The sequence below is a fragment of the Podarcis bocagei genome (assembly GCF_964188305.1).
Source record: "Podarcis bocagei genome assembly, chromosome: 3".
Taxonomy (NCBI): Eukaryota; Metazoa; Chordata; class Lepidosauria; order Squamata; family Lacertidae; genus Podarcis; species Podarcis bocagei.
Genome location: NC_138127.1, coordinates 77041725 through 77063157, shown reverse-complemented (window position 1 = coordinate 77063157; position 21433 = coordinate 77041725). Strand labels below are relative to the sequence as shown.

The window sequence follows — 21433 nt, the reverse complement described above, 5'->3', positions numbered from 1 at the left end:
ATCTACCCTGGGAAGCTTACAATCCCGTTTTTGTTTGTACTTCGGAAACAGCCCGGTACTAGAGCCATGATTTTAGGATGCCTTGGATATTGTGGCAAATATTCACAAAACTGCATTTTATTCAGATGATCTCTTTGCTTAGCAAAGAAGGAATGAAGCATCTGACAGGATTGTCCCAGTATTCCTCATTTCCCTTTCATGTTGAAACATGGCCATGTTCTGTTCACCCTTGTTCCTTTCCTAGGGCCCAGCCTTGGAAGTTATAGCCACAACTGTGACAAATTTATCCCAGACACATCAATTTATATCTTGATACTGCAACTATGGAGATTTTGTCCCATGCTGTTAGCAAAGGCATGACACACTACATTAACCTGCTAATGATTGCAAAAATGGATCTTTTGGTTTGTCCCCAGCGAACTCTATCTTTGCTTTCTTTCTTTCAACACTTCAGCAAATTCATTCACATGAATTTGCTAGAAGAGCACCTGTACTATCCAGCTGCTTAAGTGGCCAGCAGACTCCTTTCCAACCGTTCAACAGACAGAGGATAGCTTACTACGGCAATCTTATTTTACAGTAGATATCAATATTTGATGGGCTTTTGTTCTCTTTTTTCTTATTAAAAAAAACCTGAACAGGAATATTGTTTAACCCTTCCCCCAATAATTTCAAAAAAGCATAGGAAATCAGAAAGCAAATAATATGTAATCAGTAGTTAATTGCAATGGAAGATCAACAGAGAACTGGGTGACAATTGACCTTATTGTGTGAAAATAGTTTGTCTCTAGCCTTCTCTGAGAACTTGTGTATTATTGGAACATTACAGCTAAGTAAATTATACCTGTGGGGTCAGATGCACAACATCCCTATGATGTCAGGGACTGTGCTGAGGAGGAGTACACTGAAGATGAATGGTAGGAGCCGCTCCCTCCCCCTGACCCTGAATCTTCCCAGGAGCAGGAGGACAATATAGATTTAGAACAGTGGTTTGCAGAGGGGCATAGTTCAGAAGGCAGAAGCTAGGAAATACTGGGTGGGGAACAGCTAGCAGAAGAAACACTGGAAGAGAGAGAGTCAACAGATTCACAGTCTCTGGACAGCATTCCCCACCCCCAAAGAGCTCAGAAAATGTTAGAACAGAAAGTGCAGAGGGTACAAACTCAGATTACAAGAAGTAGGAGTGACATAGATTAATAGGGATGGAGGGGTGTGTGAGCCTTAATTGGGAGCACCACCATTCTAGGGAGTCGCTTTCTTTTGTCTCTTGCTGTGTTTATTAAAGAAAATAACTGGTAAGACTTTCATTTGATCTGCTTATTTACTGACACGACATGGGGGAGGAAGCCAATTTCCCGAAGCCTGACGTACGAGGTGGCTTAGACTACGAGAGGCTGCTTCCCCTTTCTCCCGCAGCCTGTAGGAATTACTCCTGTTATGAGACAGTTGAGGGAAAGTGGAATCTGATGGAAGAGGTCTTGCAGCAGAGCAGATGTGGCAACCTTATTCCTTTTTGTCTCTAAGGAAGCATGGTTTTGCAAAACCAGTAAAAAAGGGGATACTTCCATTTTGTTTTCTTTCTATTAGTGTTTTGTTCTTCCAAACAGATGCCATAATTTTGAATCTATTTGAGTAAAGAGATCTGGCAATTTCAAATACCTTGCCTCCTGCCACCTAGTTGGCAGAGGGACAGTCCCCTTAAGCTCATTTTTCCTTTTAATTTTCATTGCTTCTTACAAATCAATGAAACGCTCCACAAAAATAGTAATTTTAATTGCAATTAGAAGAGCTTATTGACAGGTGGAAAAAACCTCAGTTTAAAGAATGAAAATGGTATGGCACTTTCAAAGCTTCACAAGCTCAAACAAGCATTCCAGTATTGAAAATAACATCACAATTTGTCAACTGCTTCTCTGTCCATAGGAGGCTGAGAAACAGACTTTCTGAGCTGGTTGTGGTTCGTGTGGAGGCTGAACTGGATCCAAAGAGGCAGCTATAACACACCATTAGAGGCAAATGGCACATGGGGCATAAAGGGCCCCATGGAAGAAGGTTGCAATTCAGTGGCAGTACAGATGCTTTGCATAGGAAATGTCCCATGTTCAAGTCCTACAATCTTTAGGTGGGGCTGAGAAAGAGCCCTGTCTGAGACAATGAAGAGTCATTGTCAAGGGATGGAGAACCTGTGACTCTCCAGATGTTGGACATGCTGACTGTGTTTGATGGGTGCTAGAGTTCAATAACATCTCGAGCACCAAATGTTTCCCATCCATAGACCATGAGTAGCCAACAATGTGGCCTCCAAATATGGATTACAACTCCCGAGCCACTATAGCCAATGGTAGGTGAAGTGTAGGTGGGTTCCCACAAGGCAAGACACAGTGATAGCAGCAAGAACCTTTACTGAACGAAGAGAACTGGACAGCAGGGGCAAAACAACTGCTTATATACATTTCTGAAGGCCTGGGCCACTCCCACTCCCAATGTGATTGGCTGTCTATAATTCCAAGCTGTGAATCATGACTCAGAGTTTAAGGGCCAGTGGCAGAGGCCTAAATCCTGAAATGTTCTGCGATTGGATATCATGTATCGAATCAGAACACAGGGGCTCAGAATCCGTTGTCCAGACTCAAGCTCAGGCAAACACAGACCACTCAATACATAACAGCAGGGATGATGGAGGTGCTAGTCCACAGGATCAGGAGAATACAAGGTTGACTACCTCTGAGGTAGATAATATTGAGTGGGAAGGACCAGTGGTCTAGTAGAACACAGTTTACTGTGTACTTATTGGATTGGCATGTAGAGTTCTCAGTCAGAAAGCTTTCCTGTGCTGGGAAAGTGCTAGCTGTGGAGACCCCATGCATGCTATAAGGGTAGCTTAAATGTATGGCACTTTCTCTTTTCTAGGATAATAAAATTAAATAATAAATTTATTTCTTATACCCTGCCCACCTGACGGGCTGCCCCAGCCACTCTGGGAGGCTTCCAACAAAAATACAAATCAAACAAACAAAATCAAACATTAAACGTATGGGGAACCATTGGCCCTTTAGATGTTGCTGAACTACAACTCCCATCAGCCTCAGCAAGCATAGTGAATGGCCAGGGATGATGAGAGTTGTAGTCCAGCAACATCTGGGGGACCAAAGGTTCTCCACACCTTGGCCTAGAAGGAATTCATCTTCTTCATAAAAGAAGCTTATCCTTCTATTTTTGTTTTGTTTCCCAAGTTCTGGTACCTTGGAGACTGGCTGGATGTGGTGATAGATGACCGACTGCCTTTTCTCAACGGAGAATACTTATCCGTTCATCCCCGGAGCAGAAATGAATTCTGGCCGCCACTGCTTGAAAAAGCCTATGCCAAGTAAATACTCATAGAACCTTTCTCTCTTTCATGCTCTGTTTAATGATTGTGACCTCCCAGCGATGGATGCTTTAGTTAAAAGGAACCTGTGCCAAGGTGCCATGCTTGAGGAGGATCACAGACAACTATTCTGTGGTTCGTATAAGTAACAAACACTCGCAAAGTATATCTGCAGTGGCAGAAGCTGTAGTCAAATGTTAGCTCCACATGTTGTTGGTGTAGTTTAGTGGTTTACATGTATATTGAGTTCAATGGGGTTTAATCTCAGGTTATGTGAGTGTAGGACTATAGCCTTAGTTACTGGAATGGGGATGGAAAACCTTGCTTCTGGTTATATAACCACCTAATCCCTATCTTGAAATCTATGCCTGTATTCCTTCTCCATCTCCTATCTTTGCCAACTCTGGTGCTCTCCAGAGGTTTTGTATTACAACTCCAATTAGCCCATCCCTGCAAAACAACAAAGCAGGGAGTGTGGCAGCAGCACGAAAGGTCAGGTAATGAGCTGGTCTTAAAGTGCTGATTTTGAGAGACCGAAGCATTCTTTAGAAAGAGTTGACTCAGGTACCACTTTGCTGAGCAGCGTTTTCATTCCAGATCGCTATTTCATTAAGATGGCAAGAGATGCTGTTTATGAGATTTTCAGCAACAAGGTTTTCCCCTGTGTATACTGTAAATTCCTTTCTTGTCAGTCTAGGTTGAGAACATTATTTTAAAATACAATTAGCCATGGATTTCATTTTCCGAGTCTCTGTGTTACTCAGATAGTGTGCTTACAGTGAGTTTTAATTCCATGTACTCGTGTTATCTACAGTCGCTTCTGATTTGTCTTTTTCCTTTCCTTTTCCTTTCTTTTGTTCTTTTTTTTTTTGCGTTTGCAATCAAAAGCCCAAGATAAGGCAACAAGGCTTGAAAGATGCCTTCTGGTAGCCAGACTTGTTACTATCTGATGAACGCTCAATGACCTGAACAACAACAACAATGAAAAGGAATCTTAGATTAGTGCTCATGTTGTACATATATCTGCCGTGCTTAATTCCAAACCTTGCTTGTATGCTTTCTCATCTCTATCAGATCTCCGTGCAACAGTGGCAAATTGTTTTCGAAGTTAGAAGATTGCAAATATGCCATCAGGGTGGTTGCTTCAGAATGCGGCATGCAATGGGGAGTTTGTGTGCAAAATTTCAGCACTGTACAAAGCCTGCCTAGGGATGACTTCAAGATTAAACTGCAGAACAAAACACGAAAGTATCCCCAAACACAGTGTATCTTAGGACCATTTTTATGATGCTTTCTTCATGCCTCATGAAAAAGTGTTATATAACCATAGGATCAGGTACCCATTTTTCAGAATTGTTATTTTATAACAGTTAGAAAGAAAGAGATCAGTTTTTTTTATAGTTATCACAGATTATCTGTGTCACTTTCCTATGTGTCCATTCATAAATCTGTCCCGTCCCAGTTTCTACATTTATCTGCTTTTTTAAAATTCTCATTTAAATGCACGTTTTAACATACTTTCTCATAAAATATACACCTGTAAATGTATATTCTCTTATGCATATTTTAGCTCAAAATATGCATTTTGATGCTAAAGCATCGCAAAATTCAATTAAGTGTGAGATCTGAAGGATATCTATGTTCTGATTTGTACATTTGTCTGGGAGGTATAGATCAGGCCAACTAGTATCCTAATTCACAAAGAAAGGATCATCTTGTTTAGTTTGCATTTTTAATAAGAGGACCAACCAAATTCGCAAATCTAGACAAAATCACAGATTAGAATATAATTTCCCTTTGAATTCCACTTGGCTCAAAAAAGAAGCAGTTCTTGGCTCAAAAAAGAAACAGTACAATTTCTAATGGATTTCATCTTAAACTGTTTCAATACCATTTAAATATGGATTTTCAGGCATGTTTAAATGCTATAATCACAAAGTAATAAGGAATGAGAATGGAAGGGATTTATAAATGAACAAACAGGAAATTGACAGGGACCAGTAATGGACTGATGTGTCAGTTCCTATCCTGATTTACACATAGTCCAATGCAGGAATAGGGAACCTCACGCCTGGAGGCCAAATGCCAGGTCTCTCTCTCTTTGGCCCTCAGGACTTTCCCCAGGCCACACCCCTCATTGGTTTACTGCACTTCAGGGGGTTGGACTAGATGACCCTTGGTTCCCCTTCCAACTCTACAATTCTATGGTCCTGCTTTGCACCCTGAGTGTTTTTGCCAGGCTGAAATCAACTCTGATTGATTGAATATCAGAACTCTGATAATGTAAAAACAAATGCCAAATTCAAGCACTGGTTCTAAATTCGAGATTTCCATGGGAGCCAGCTCATAGGGCCAATATTACCTCTGTACAGCATAGTTTGAGCCATTCTTAACTGCTCACATACCCATGATCCCATTGAGAATGTAATATATGTCCTGGTGTGGCCACAGATATACAGTCTGTCATGGAATTCTACTCAATATTGATCCAGAGCAGAACTCAGATGTATAGTTAGCAGAGTAAAAACTTAAACACGTTGCAGGATTCCCCAAAAACAGACCAGAGGCGATTATATTTCATACAGCAGAGCTTTACTGCAACTGAAGGCAAATAAGCATAATGGTCAGAAATCCATTACATTCAGGATTGGCACTGTCCATAAGAAATCCAGTTGCAGCAGACTTAACTTAAACTTATAATAAGTCTAAACCTTAACACTAAGCATACTATGTACAGAACACCACACCAGAAGTAAGAGAGATAGAAAGTGAAAGTGAAACCCAGGCTCCTTCTGGCCTTATTCTGATAGTCAGCATGATCTTGACAGAAAGAGATAAGAGAACCAGTTCAAGCCAGCTGTACTCAGCTTCTTTGAAAGTATAACCCAAACATCATGAACCTTCTGCTTGTTTCTTTCACACAGAGACGCTTCCAGAACCCTCTTGAATTTAGTACAATAGGAAAGATCTCTACACATCAGATTGCAGGGGTGAAGGTCAGGATGACCAATAGAGAGCCAGGCTAAGAACCTCTAAAGCCATATTATAGGGCCATCAAAAAGCTAAAAGCACAAAGCCATTTTAGAAAGCTAAAGACTATTTCTCTTTCTCATGTTTGTCACTTTGCCACCTTTTGCAGAGGCAGCAAGCATGCAAGCTTGTGGGTGCAGCTAGCTTGCCCCTGCAGGAAGTTTGCTAGTTGAGGTTAAGCCATTTCTGAGAAACGACCCCTGACAAAGGCAAGTAGCAGGATGTTTGCTGACCGCCAGGCTCCAGAGATAACGCTTAGGTGTGAAGTTGCTAAACCACAAGGACATTTCTTGGAAGCGGGGGGTTCAGGGGCACTTCCTGGAACTAGTACAGAGGTTAAGTAGATTATAAGCCAGTAGCGCCACCTAGTGGAATAGGCAACTTGGAACCGAAAGGACACACCAAATTTATTCATTGGTTGAGCTTTAATGAATATGCATCAATGACCATAGGAAATTGTCAATCATTGGCTAAAGGGATGCCAAGGGGCTGAACTGTGCTTTGCAGAAAGATATATAAGTTGACTGCCCCAAAGGGGGGGCGGGCATTCTTCATTTTCCTGAATGCACCCTATTTGCTTTTTGTCGGACAAAAATCCAAATAAAAACTTTTTCTTTAAGAAACTTTGCTGCCTGATTTTTACATTCCTGGTCTGAATACCGATGTCCCTTTCATTTCTGGTGCCAAAAGTGACTCGGATCAGAAGGACTTTAAGTGTCCTCAGAGACCAGGAGGCAGCTCCCTTGCCCTCTGGGCAGAGGCAGCGGAGGGCCAACAGACTTCCTGGCTTCCAAGTGCACACCGAACCTTTTTTTCGGAGGGGGACAGAAGGCAACTTGACCCTCTTGCTGTATCCTGGGACAGAGGACAACGGATTTGAAGAGCCGAGGTTGGGAGGACAGGGCAGAGAACAGCCGGCTGGGGTGAGTACATGGCAACAAGCCCTGAGGGGATAGGAAATCCTCCTTTTAATTAAGGAGAAGGGAGATCCTGATCAAATCTCCAGCGTGGACAGTGGCATTAAGGAGAAGGGTTGACCCCTGACAACCACCCACGCTTTGGTATTAGGAAGGAGAGAAAAAGGGGGGGCACAGGGTGGTTAGTGTGTCGTGCAAGCGTCCAACGAGAGAGGCATTTTGTGCATGTATGTGTGTTACCCCGGGGCATTCCCCTGGGGTCGTAGCAACAAGTACTCCATTTCCCAGTCGGGCGACCGCACCTGGGTGAGAAAAGTTGCGAAATGAATGTGTGAGTGTTTGGTGTGGGGACGCTGTACAGGGCCATACTGAAAATGGGAGGGGGGAGGCTTGAAAGGCTTGAAAGGTCCAGTAATCCCCCTTCAATGTATGTTAAACAACTTCAAGGAAGGACCAAAATCAGCATAGACCAGGGGGGACATCCTGACCAGATTCCCTATATAGACAACTGGCTGAAGGTGGTAAATGACAACCCCCCCCCCCCCTGGTTGAAGAAATGCAGGACTGAACATTGCAAAGTCACTCCCTCATGTCAGGTTTTGGAGAGGGAAGATGTCCAGAAGAAATACAGTGTTTATGGAGAAGAGTGTACAGAACAGTAAGCAGTTATTACTGCATTAACAGAGGAAAAAATAAATAAATACCCACTTTCAAGAAAAGAGCATGAAACAGGATGCTGCTATAGAATTAATGTAACAGGATCTTGAACAGACAAATGAAGGACTTAATAGATTAAACACAAGTCATTTAGAAGAGAGGTCTCAACTAATTCAAGACCTCCAGAGGCATGGAAGAGAATTTGACAACCTCAGAGAGGTTTTAGCTGAGAAAGACAAAGAAATTTCTGCTATTATTTCAAATATAAATGTGTATTCTGAGCAGATTAATATTCTGAAATGTCAGATCAAGTGCAAAGAGGATGAAATGCAAGACAGGGAAATAGTGTTGTCTAAGGCTGAAAGGGAAGTCCAGTTACTGAAAGATCTACAAACCAAAGGTGTGAGCAGTGGAGGCAGAAAGCTTTCAGAACTTTCTGAACAGTTAAGTGTAATAAAATCAGAACTGGCTGAGAAAAAAAAATTTGAAAACGCTAGTAAAACAAAAGAGAATGAAGAATTTGTTAGGCAAAACAAAGAGACTAGCCAAACACTTAAAGATCTTCATTCTGCAATGAATACTTGTGATGTTACTTACAACAACAAACTCATGGAGTGTGACTCACAAATTAAATTGCTTAAAGAACAAATAAGTAAATCAGCTAAAAAATTGCAAGAAACAGGAATAGAATGTAAGGAGGAACAGACCATTTTAAACCCCAGGTCGATGAACATATCTCTGTAAAGGAGAAATTGAACAAGTTACTAAAATTAAAAGAAAAACAAAGAACAAAGTTTTGTGAATGAGCTGAAATCAGTGAAAGATTCATACAACCAGCTCACTTTACAAAATGCAAAAAAAAGAAGGGATGAAGATTTACCTAATTTATCCAGACAACTTGCTGAACATACTGACCATCTAGAAATTGTCAAAAGGTGACTGCAAGGAAAGGCAGAGATTGGGATATCCCTAAAAGACAAGTTTAAAGTTGTGGAGCAGCAGGCTTTTGCAGAATCCTGATCCAAGGCTTCAGTATTTTAGTAAAACCTCTAAATGAAGTTACCAGAGGAAGAGAAAGAGACCCCTTTGAGTGGGGACCGGCCCAACAAGAAGCCTTTGAGACTATCAAGCAATTAGATTCCACAGTGAAAGGCTGGCCACCCTGTCTGTGGCCTGTCGCTGCCACCGCCACACTAGTGGAAGAAGCAGACAAGTTCATGTTTGGCCAGGAGATGCATGTGAATGTGCCCCATTTGGTTCTCACCCTTATGGAATATAAGGAGGCTGAAACAGGCTTTGCCCAACCCATTGAGAAGTCTGCAGGCGCAGTGGAAGCTTGTGAAGCAGACGTGCCTGATGTTCTAGAGAGACCAAAGGGTCCTAGCCATTTTAAGGGGCAGCGTTGATTCTTGGCTGTTGGCAATACTCCAAGGGAGGAAGCCCTGGGTAGCGTGGCAGCCACTGAAGACAGCATGTCAGGCCACAGTGGCAGCCAGACCAGAGGGGGCTGGAAGCCCAGAAGGGGCTGTGGGACGCCCAGAAAGCCCAGAGGGGGCTAGAGAATGCCCAGAAAAAGTACCAAGCCCAGAGGGGGCTGAGGCTGTTTTGGGAAGCTGTTTCTACGCTTCAATAAGTTGTTCCTCAGGCAGCAGAGCACCCAGAAGTGGGGGTGCAAGGCAGGCAAGCCGTTCCAAGAGCTCTAAGAAAGCCAAAGTCTCCAAGAGTTGTTTGTGTTTTGAGGCGAAGTCCAACAGCAAAAGGCATTGCCCTGCAATTGGCAGCAGGATGCAAGGCTAATGTCCAGAAGTTGAGACGTTACTGGAAGCAGTATGGGGTCCCGAAGAGATTGCCGTGATGCACTACAAAGCCCATGGGAGAGGCCGGGACATGGTCACTAGGGGCAACCGGAAGGCAGACAACGCAGCTCGTGAAGCAGCTTTGAAACCTCCACCAGCACTCAACGCAGCCCTCATCCCACAACTCACTCCAGACGATGTGGAACCACGCTACACACCGGAGGAGCAACAGTGGGCACGCCAGGAAGGAGCAACACTCCAGGAGGGATGGTTCCGTCTACCAGAAAACCGTGTTTTTGTGCCCCAACATCTGGCTACTGTGATTGTGAAGAATTACCACGAGTCCACTCATCTAGGGGGTCCAGCTGCCAGAGCACACCTTGGGAGACTTTTCTATATCACTAACCTTTCTCAACTAGTTGCTGCTATATCCCAGGGGTGTGTCCTGTGCGCCAAGAACACCCCCAGACAAGGCCACCTCCCCCCACCGGGTGTACAACACGTGGGCCTTACCCCTATGAAAAGCCTGATTGTGGACTTCAGTGAACTACCACCAGCTAGGGGCATCAAATACCTGCTTGTGTTTGTCTGCACCCTGGGGTTGGACAGAGGCATACCCCACTAGAACAGAGATACCTCGTGAAGTGTCCAAGAAACTGTTACATGAACTCATACCCCGATTTGGCCTCCCCAGAAGTATTGGCAGTGACAATGGCCCTGCCTTCATTGATAAAGTTGTACAAGAAGTGTGCAAGGCGCTGCAGATAAACTGAAGGCTACACGCAGCCTACAGACCCCAGAGTTTGGGAAAACCTGAGCGTATGAATCGCACCTTGAAGACCCACTTGGCCAAGCTGACCCAGGAGACGGGACTACACTGGATAGATGTCCTGCCCATTGCCTTGTTTCAGATTCGGAGCGCTCCAACCAAGAGACTGAGACTATCACCCTTTGAACTTTTGTATGGCAGGCCACCCCTTTCGTCCGAGACATCCCCGCCAGTTTGGGGCGGGTGGGAGATCACATCACTCAGGAACAAGTGCAATTCCTGTCCCCGTGTGTGTTTGCTTCCCTTTCCAGGTACTACCTCGAGCCTACACCATGCAGTCTCGCTGAGCCGGTCCACCAGTTCCAGCCGGGTGACAGCGTGGAAGCGCAACCCCCTCATCCCTAAGTGGCGAGGCCCATATACCGTCCTCCTCTCCATCCCAACTGCGGTGAGAGTAGCCGACGTGACTCCCTGGGTGCATCACACGCGTCTGATCATCACCTTGTGTCTGACGCTACCGGAAACGCGTTAGGCCACGGGCAACGTGATCCTGCGACTGATCATCACAAGGACTTTCACAAGGACTTTCCCCTTTTCTCTATTATGTTCTGTATTGATTTGCTCTATGTCCTACTGCCCTTTTTGCTCTATGTCCTATTGTCCTGACCCCACTGAGCCATACCAACCCTATTGGCCTGCGGACCTCTGCTACGACTGGTTCGTCTTGCCAGTGGTAAGAAATGGCGTGCTCATTGGTTATTGGGAACAGGGCTTTGATGAGGTTGCCGTATTGAAACATCCCACTACCCCACTGTGGTTTCTCTTCCACACCACTGTCCAGCGCACATGGGTACTGCTCCTACGGGAAATTGCAGAGACGGTCGAAATCTATCGAGCTCTGGACCGCTCTTGCTGTTGTGGGGGGGGGGGAACCAACTGTCACTCAGGGGGTAGAGCACTGTACCAACCCCATCTGGTAGACCAGGTCCTAATCTTAATCCAGGTGTTGCATGGGTCAGAGCCTATCTTAATGCAAATATTACAGGGGAGGGAGCCTGAACCAGGGGTGCATTGAAATTGCTGAACAAGTGCCAGTAAATCCTGCAGCCCCACCTGTGGTTGTCGTGGTGGCTCGAGCCTCCCAAAAATCCCAGAATACTGCCTGAACTACTGGGCCTGGTAACTCCACATCTAATACCCTTGAATGTGGTAGGGTATTCTTGTGGCTGCATAAGGGTTACCACCCCAGGCTTCAGCCTCCTGGTCAGAAACCACGTAGGTGACCTCCACCCAGTAGGACCAGCCTTTGAACTTTACAGAGTCTATTGCCATCCCTATAGCTCCCGAGGCCTAACAGTGTATCAGTGCCAGGCGGCCACTTTTCCCTGTGTAGAGTGGGAACGTTATGTGGGTAGATGCTGTTCACGCCGTAGCAGGGCCAGGAGTTAGAGGCCCCATGACCTGGCCTTCGTGGGCCACCATCCCTTTGGCTTGTGGTATTACCCTTTTTGTGGTATTTCTGTGTTGGTGGTACAGTTCTTTGTTCTGGGCCACCGAACATTCCTCGAATCAGGATGTGGATCATACCCTGCCTCCTGATGGTTCTCACCTCTCAGATGGCCACCGGGGGGAGGGAAAACACCTTCCTGAATATGACAACAGCTGTAGCTAAGAGCCTGAACAGGTCTGAGTGTTACAGGCTGATTTGTACCACAAAATTAGTCTAGATGGTGCAGGTCTCCCCAGTGTATGTAGTTGAATTAGTTCTTAACTCCCAGGTTGGTCATGGTTAAAAGAGATTTTGCTTGTGATTTTACTTCTCTTCGTTACCGTATTATTCTTATCATGCTTTTTGCCTTGCCTTATCCAGATTGTACGCCAAATGGTGAGCCGCTCAGTTAATGCAGCAACACGTACCTATATCCTGGCTCTCTATGATGTTGCACCTATAGGTCCATCAAGCGAAAATGGAGAACCGTGACCGGTCAGCATTTTCGTGATAGAAAGGGGGGAATGCAGGGGTGAAGGTCAGGATGACCAATAGAGAGCCAGGCTAAGAACCTCTAAAGCCATATTATAGGGCCATCAAAAAGCTAAAAGCACAAAGCCATTTTAGAAAGCTAAAGACTATTTCTCTTTCTCATGTTTGTCACTTTGCCACCTTTTGCAGAGGCAGCAAGCATGCAAGCTTGTGGGTGCAGCTAGCTTGCCCCTGCAGGAAGTTTGCTAGTTGAGGTTAAGCCATTTCTGAGAAACGACCCCTGACAAAGGCAAGTAGCAGGATGTTTGCTGACCGCCAGGCTCCAGAGATAACGCTTAGGTGTGAAGTTGCTAAACCACAAGGACATTTCTTGGAAGCGGGGGGTTCAGGGGCACTTCCTGGAACTAGTACAGAGGTTAAGTAGATTATAAGCCAGTAGCGCCACCTAGTGGAATAGGCAACTTGGAACCGAAAGGACACACCAAATTTATTCATTGGTTGAGCTTTAATGAATATGCATCAATGACCATAGGAAATTGTCAATCATTGGCTAAAGGGATGCCAAGGGGCTGAACTGTGCTTTGCAGAAAGATATATAAGTTGACTGCCCCAAAGGGGGGGCGGGCATTCTTCATTTTCCTGAATGCACCCTATTTGCTTTTTGTCGGACAAAAATCCAAATAAAAACTTTTTCTTTAAGAAACTTTGCTGCCTGATTTTTACATTCCTGGTCTGAATACCGATGTCCCGTTCAAGATCAATGCTTTATGTACTAAGAAATGCAAAGTGACACAGCCATGGTGATCTGGTAGCTGAAGTGTTTCTGCAGCTGTGGGATGTGGTGCTGTGTGAGGGAATCCCTCTCCCAATCTGCCCCTTCTTCCTTTCCACCAGCTGCAGGCAACCTGCTTCCTTTGGCAGCTTCATATTCCCTTTGCCAACCAGATTTTGTAATACGCCTGCGTTAAGTTGGCAATTTAAGGATAAATATTGCTTTGAACCAGAAATCTTCATCACAAAACAGTTATCTGTCATTCCTGTTTTCCTATAAAAAAATTGAAAATGTCAAAATTGTCCTTTTCCCATTTGCAATTTTTAGATTACAACTCATTTCCTGATGGGGAATATTTTTTCCAGCCAGTTTCAAACAGCCCCACTCACTAACCTTGCTGATGTACTCATTCACATGCTACAAAAAATGGTTTTTTGGGGGGGAGACATCGTCGTATACTCCCTTGCCTCATGCCTTTGTGCCTTTAAATCACATGCTGTGAAATGTCCCTGTAAAAAATGTATCTTCTCCTTGCCTCATCTTCTCTATCCATCAAACCTAATCTTTCTTTTATGACCTTACAAATAAATAAAATGAAATAACCTTCTTTCCTTCCCAGCTGTCCAGGCCTGGCACCAGCACCCAGCATGATTGAAAAGAATGGGTCCCAGGGGTGTGTGTGTTGTAGTACTGCCAATTTTCTTTTCATTTAAAAACTTAAAAAACAAAAAACTAGTGCAGTGAACCTGAGACTGCAACATCAGATCCTCCAAGTGTCCTTATCTTCCAGGGACGTTCCTGATTTAGAGAAGCTGTCCCAGTTTCTGATTTGATCCCAGAATGTCCCACTTTTCCTTAGGTCACCCCTATTTTCATTGGAGAAAAGTTGGAGGGTATGGTAGGATGTCCCTATTTTCATTGGGGGAATGTTGGAGGGTATGGAGTTATCCGATCCCATAGCTGTCTGAAGGCAATCCTGTATAGGGAAGGTCTTTTTTTAATGTTTTATTATGTTTTTATATATGTTGGAAGCTGCCCAGAGTGGCTGGGGCAACCCAGTATGATGCGTGGGGTATAAATAGTAAAATTATCATTATGGAATAGGACGTCCCTATTTTCATTGGCGAAATGTTGGAGGGTATGCAACCGCTCACCTTCTTTTCCCCATCAGAATGCCTCTGGGCCCCAATACATGGGCATTCTGACCAGTCTTGACCATTTCCTCACCTCACTGTGCACCCAATGTTAAAAAACATTGGCAAGCTTAAAAGGGGGGCATGTTGGTCTTAGAGGACACCTTTCACAGGGCCTTCTTAAACCTGGTATTGGCCTAACCTCAAAGTCTTCTCTCTTCTTCCAGATTGCACGGTTCCTATCAGAAGTTGCACATGGGCTACATTTCTGAGGCTTTAGTGGACTTCACAGGTGGGGTCCAGATATCTTTGAACCTTCCTCGCCCTTCCTCTTATCTGTATGAGGTAGTGAAGGCCGCTGCCAAGTCAGGTTGCCTCATGGGATGCGTCACTCCTCCAGTGGTAAGTTGTTTTACCCCCCTCTAGGAACTGGAATATAAGAAGATGCAGCGAGAATCGGTCTCGTTCACCTGTTCCCCTCAAAATTGCATGCAGAATCCCTTTGCTTTGTTGGTTTATGGCCAGACTTGTAATGCTTTCCCCTCAAGCAAAGTGTCATACAGCCATGCTAAGTAAACCTGGCAGCCAGGTAGTGTGTGCCACTCAATTTTCACCCCCATTTCTATGGTTCTGGAGGAGGGCCGGGGACACAGACTCACGGGACTTCTCTGTTTCAGTGTTCAGTGTCATGGGCTGCAACAGTTCTTACAAGACACTGTGCTCTTATTATTATTGCAATTTATTACCCACGCTTTACCCCCAAGGTCCCAGGGCAAGTTACAGCAATTAAAACACAATACAGTGGTACCTCAGGTTACATACGCTTCAGGTTACTTAGGCTTCAGGTTACAGACTCCGCTAACCCAGAAATAGTGCTTCAGGAAACAGAAATCGTGCTCCGGCAGCACGGCGGCAGCAGGAGGCCCCATTAGCTAAAGTGGTGCTTCAGATTAAGAACAGTTTCAGGTTAAGTACGGACCTCCGGAACGAATTAAGTACTTAACCTGAGGTACCACTGTACTAAAAACAGCTTAGAACAACTTTAAATTGAAGAAATAAGGTAGGTCCTAAAAATAAACATCTCTCAAGTGTCAAAAGAGGTATGTCTTCAACATTTGCCGAAAGCTATATCATGAAAGTACCCAGCAGTTCCACAACCTAGGAGTGCCACAGAGAATGCCCTTTCCTGTTCCACCCCAACCCACCAGCTTCTGAGGGAGGTTGAACAAGCAAGAGGGTCCCTTTCTGCCGATCTGAGCACCCAAGGGAAGCAGGCGTTCTTTCAGGTAATTGGGGCCTGAGTTGTTTGGGATCTAGACGCACCATTAAGATACAGAGAAATAGGCATCCTCAAGTGTGAGCTACAATCCAGCCACATTTCCCCCCTGGATCTGCAGGACCCCTTTGGCCCCAGTAAAGTATGCCCATTAACCCCTGCCCATGCTTGGACCCTGCAAAATAAGAACTCAGTACACCTCTTGTTTTTGCTGCCTTTGACAACAAAGCCGGGAGGCTGTCAAGCATCTGGCAACAAAAGACCATTGGTCTGCATGTAGCTGAGTAACTGTCAGTCACAAGTTGTGCAGGCTGTTGTGTAGCAGCAGCATCTCTAAAACAGTTGTGACTGAGCTCCTTCCATTAAAGGAGATTCCATCGGCGCGGTCCTACCATTTGGCAGAGTGAGGCAAATGCTTCAGGTGGCATATGCTGGGAGGGCTGTGGTTTGGAACATTACTGTTCCTCCTGAGCACCCCCTGAATGCTTCCTTTGATTGGAGGACAGAGCTATATGTACCACACAGCCTGCCTTGTACCCCACTAAACTAGCCTGATGCCCTCAAGTGCAGAGGAGGACATAGCGTTGAAAGAAATAAAAGAAAAGTCCACCGTCACCCCAGTCAACTTTTGTACATGGGAATGGGTGAGGGGCACCATCGTGTCCTTTGCCATCAGGTAGCAAAATGTATTTGGCTGGCCCTGGCCCTGGTTCTCCCCTCATCAAACAAACCACATCCATTGGATCAAATGAAAATATGTTTGCTAATGCTTTTAGAGAGGTTATAACTGTCCTTTCTCCATTCAGAAAAATAAAGTAAACGAGAAGAATGGAATTGTTCAAGGTCATGCCTACACTGTTGTGGAGACTGCAGAGGTGAGAGAGGAAACATTTATTTCTGTCCTTCTTAATTGTCTTCTTCCCACAGCCCTCTCTCCTAATTGGCAGCTGGCCCGCTGTTCTCCATCCCCATGTTCATAATTCATTGCTTTTAGGACCAGAAGGTAACATTCCGTTGATCTAATCTAGACCTCCATGCGTCACTGAGATCACATAATTTCATTCCTGCCTTCCTGAAATGTCTGAAACCCGGTGGCTTTATGTAGAAGTAAAGAAATGATAAAGTTAGCAAGGTGACACAGCCAGTTAGTCGTTTTTAAGGGAACTATCAAGAATGATGAAACACTGAGCCCATAATTAACACTCATTGGTTCAGCCAGTGATGTGGCAGAAGATAACCCACTTACCAGAAAAAGGGCCTCAGGCAAGTTTTAAGAGGCCGAAACAAATTAAATGAACGGACACTTCTGTGGGCTGAATCCATGGAGTTAATTTAATTCTGAGGTATAAAGTATTGATGCAAGAGACCACCCGATAGCATTAAACACAGTTTACCATTTCTGCAGATAATCCAATATGTTTAAAAAACACACAATTTTTAAAAAGGAAATAGAAAATCCAGGTTAAATAAGGAAGGAAATACGGGGCAGTGTTTTAATACGGAAAGTGTAATGTGGCATTTTGTACAAAACTTAAAGGCATGAGCAACCTCAAGTCCACAAAACACTTGCTGTGGGAAAGTGCCCTGTGAAAGAGACATTGCTCAGAATATGCTAAAGTGCAGGGTCAAGAGTTCACAGCTGGATGAAGAAGTCATTTTCTTCACCTGCGAGGTTTATCTTTCCCGAGCATACACCCTTCCCTTGCCCCAAATTTTAATATCATCTTCTGGGGAAGGAGATCAATTTGGCAGAAAGTAATAATCCAGCAATGGCAAAAGAAAGCAAAGGATTTACTGCAGTAAGTGGGTCTGCCTTCAAGGTGAGTGCAGTGCTCATCCCCCAGAATCATCACTTACGATGCTCATATCAACAAGGACAAAAGAAATGGCCAAAGCGGACAATGACCTTGACTAATCCTCTGGCTTGCCTTCCTTCTGCAGCATTAAGAATGCTCACTAACATGGTGTGTAGTTCTTCCGGGAACTACAACATTCTGCAAAAGAGAGAAGGGCTGTGTGATGGAATACCTATGCAGAGCTAAACTGGAGATCATTATTTTGAACAAGAGACCTTTGTGCGTTGTTAAGCATCTGCATTATTATACAGATACCTCTCTTTGCAGGGCCCTCGACTAAATGATCTGTGCCAGGCCCCTTCCTACACTTGTGGGCTTAACTGGGGGGAGGGAGTGGTGGCTGGGTCAATCTCCGCCACGGGGTGAGCTCCCATTGCTCGGTCCCTGCTCCTGCCAACCTAGCAGTTCGAAAGCACCTCAAAGTGCAAGTAGATAAATAGGAACCGCTCCGGTGGGAAGGCAAACGACAGTTCCGTGCGCTGCTCTGGTTCACCAGAAGTGGCTTGGTCATGCTGACCACATGACCCGGAAGCTGTACGCCGGCTCCTTCGGCCAATAAAGCGAGATGAGTGCCACAACCCCAGAGTTGTCCGCGACTGGACCTAACGGTCAGGGGTCCCTTTACCTTTAATGCCCTACAGGGGAAAACTTCAAGACCATTAAACTGAAAGCTCTTGGACCTGGTTGTCCAAAGGGCACAGTGGCTATGGGCTTTGCTTGGGCCCTGTCAGCTGCCCAAGGGGACCAAGTGATGGCATAGGACATTCCCTTGCAACTTCAGTACTCCTCACATCACCACACAAACACATACACTGCCTACAATTGCTTATGAATGATATGTAGTTAATAGGTGCCATAATGCTCACACCCATTTGAGAAAGAACTGGGAATCAGGTGGTGTAAATGCTCCATAGAACAGGGGTTCCCAACTATTTCAGGCCCGGGGCCACCACAAAATCACCATTTCACAGGAGAAAACTGGGTAATGCTTAGATTCCCTTCCAAACAAAACAGGCAAGACACTCCACCCCAGAAATTCTACTAAAACACGAGTGAAAAAGAAGGCAATGTACAACTAACACATGGCTCTCCCAACCCTCAAGAAAGCCAAAAACCTTTCTACAAAATAATTGAGAGGGTGAGGGGGCTTTGATAGGCACTGTGGGGGGGGGGTGATATGAAGAAGCCATGATGTCCACAGGCACCACACTGGAGACCCCAAACATAGACTACTGTTTGGAAGGAGCACGAATCACACCAATGGCATGCAGAGTGTTAAATAAAAGAGATAATTGCATTCATAGTGTTACAATTTAGCCTATTCTCTTTTTAATGTAAAAACCCTTATAATTATAATGACTTTAGTTAAACTATAAACTTTGGTGATAATGCATTAACCATTAACTATACACTAGGAGCCAAACTGGTTCAAATAATATGCCCATGATTTTTCTCAACAGAGATATTGAGGCATCAGGCATAAGCCTGCATTTTATTAATGTTTGATCAGGACTTGTATATTAAAGAGAGAGCTTAGATTTTCAAAAGTTTCATGCCAGGCAAGAAGGCTAGCTGCTTAAGAAAACACTGACAGTGTTTTCCTCTTAGACAAGGGGCCCCTTTTGATTGATAGCAGAAAACAATTCTCAAAGTCGTAAAAGCTGAAATTACAGACTGAGTAAGGACACTGACCCTACATGTTACAGAAGATAACAAAGGCAGAGATAAATATAATTAGGAATGAGTAAATAGTAAAATAATGCCAATGTGCCTCCCAGTAAAATGAGCCAGATCTTCTTTCCAAGGTTAAAGGCCAAATGGAGAAGCATCTAGCTGGCAGAAATTTTGGGAAGTCTTTTAAAGCTGTTTCTTTCTTAAAGAGAGAGAGTTTAAGGGCAATAAATGTTGGGAAGAGCTAATGGAAACAAAGCAACTGGCTGGAGAAGGGGGGGGAAGATGTAAACTAAAGAGGTTTCTTCTGAAACTGTTTTAAACTGAGTTCCTTTTTTTACAAAGACCTTATTCTTTTTAAGAGGCTACCTGTGTTGTGTATTAAATATATTGTCTTAAATGTAATTATGCAAAGGATTTAAGAAATGCTAGATTTCATATAGTTGTAAGAGTTGTATTTTGAAATTAAGTCAGCTACCAGTCTAAGCCCCCCTGCTAGACAGGAAGACGCCATCCAAGCTGTCCTGATATATTAGTTGTCAGGCATTTGTTTGGAAACCTTCAAATGAAGGAGATCTTTCAATATTGATGTGAAACTCAAGATCCTTGACATATGTTTAAGATAAAAATTTAAGATTAACCATTTGTTTTAGAAGGCAATAGGGCAAGGAGGGCAAGAGGTGAGCTGGTAATTAAGATTCCTTGTTGAGACACATGTAAGATATATTACTACTTATTTGTCATTTATAGATGTAACAATATATAGCTCTTTGTGTTCCATATAAGGACAGGAGGATATAGGTGTATCTATTAGGATTGGTTATAGCAATCAGCCAATAGGAAATCCAACCAGGCTGATTGGACAGAGGCAGCCAAAGGAGGAGCAAAGGGGGCTGGATTAAGGGAATATAAGTGCTGGCCATAATGGCAGGAGGCCAGGCTAGAGCTTGGTAACCATATACCACTGTGCCTCTCATTTATTTGTCTGACAAATAAATAATTATTTTAATTTCTCTATTGCTGCGTTGAATATTTCATTCCAGCTAAGCGTTAACCACAAGCAGGGTGCTACATTTTATGGTGCTCCCGTGACTCGGATAAGTGGTCTGCTGGAACGCAGCCCCTTCGCCCTATTGGGCAGGGTACAAGAGAGAGGATCTCTAAACTGCTTACCCAAGCGCGCACTGGTAAATTTTTCCAGGGGGAACGCAGAAGTCTCGTCTGTCTGATACCCTGCTCACTGGCGGCGACGGACCGGGGGGAAACGGAACCAACCAAGGGTAAGTGCACAAAGGGATTTTTGGCCCTCCAATTAATTGGGAGGAAGAGAAGTCTTGATCAAACTTCTGCGTCTCAGTAAGTGGGAACTGAGTACGCTAGGTGGTTGGGTACATCAGGTGGTGATCTGGTGTGGGGAAAAGGGAAAAGTTGGGAGGTAGTGTGTGGTGAAGTATCTAGCGCATTGTATGTGTGAGAAAGTACAGAGCAATCTGTAGCTGACCTGAGTGTGGAGTGGGCAGTACTTCGGTTCCTGGTAAGGCGACTTCACCAGGCAAGGAAACCCACGAAGCGTGTGTGTGAGTGACTGAGTGGATACTTCACAGGGCCATACAATGGGAGTTGGGGGTTCAAAAGGGGAAAATACACCTCTTGAATGTATGTTAAATAATTTTAAGAAAGCCTTCTCAGGGGCGTATGGAGTCAAAATGACGCCAGAGCGCCTGAGAACGTTATGTGAATTAGAGTGGCCGAAGCAAAATACTGAATGGCCATCTCAAGGAACCTTTGATATAAATTTAGTAAGCAAACTTTGGTCTAACATCGCCAAAGAAACTGGAGGGTGCCCAGAACAATTTTCATATATAGATTCCTGGCTGAGCATATTAAATAAAAATCCTCCATGGATAAGGGAATGCAAAGTCCAACGATGCAAATTATTGGCTGTAAAAGCCGAAGCTAGGAAAGGAATCTTGCCAAATAAACTCAAACCCATTTTTGAGGGACCAGAGGAAGAGCTGCTTCCACCTCCACCCTATGCTCCACATCGAAGGGAGCCTAATCCAAACACTCCACCAGTTGTAACCCCAAGGCAAGAAAGTGGAATGAATAATGGGGCTGGAGTCACAGAACTTGATTCCTTGATAGATTATGATAAATATCTTCAGGAGGCATTGGAGGCCTATAATAAAGCCCAAGCAGAAGCGGTTA

General features: G+C 44.4%; 1 protein-coding gene across 3 annotated transcripts in view; it reads left to right on the top strand.

The window, feature by feature from the left end:
• CAPN13 (calpain 13) overlaps positions 1–21433 on the top strand; it is a 105731-nt gene that overhangs the window by 29145 nt on the left and 55153 nt on the right. For all 3 annotated transcript variants that reach the window (XR_014005931.1, XM_081186414.1, XM_081186413.1), the window contains 3 exons: positions 3234–3367; positions 14650–14824; positions 16505–16573. Coding sequence is in view for 2 of the 3 variants with exons in the window: in XM_081186414.1 (XP_081042540.1) it covers positions 3234–3367; positions 14650–14824; positions 16505–16573 (378 nt within the window). In the remaining variant the exon portion in view is untranslated. The remainder of the gene's footprint in view (positions 1–3233; positions 3368–14649; positions 14825–16504; positions 16574–21433) is intronic.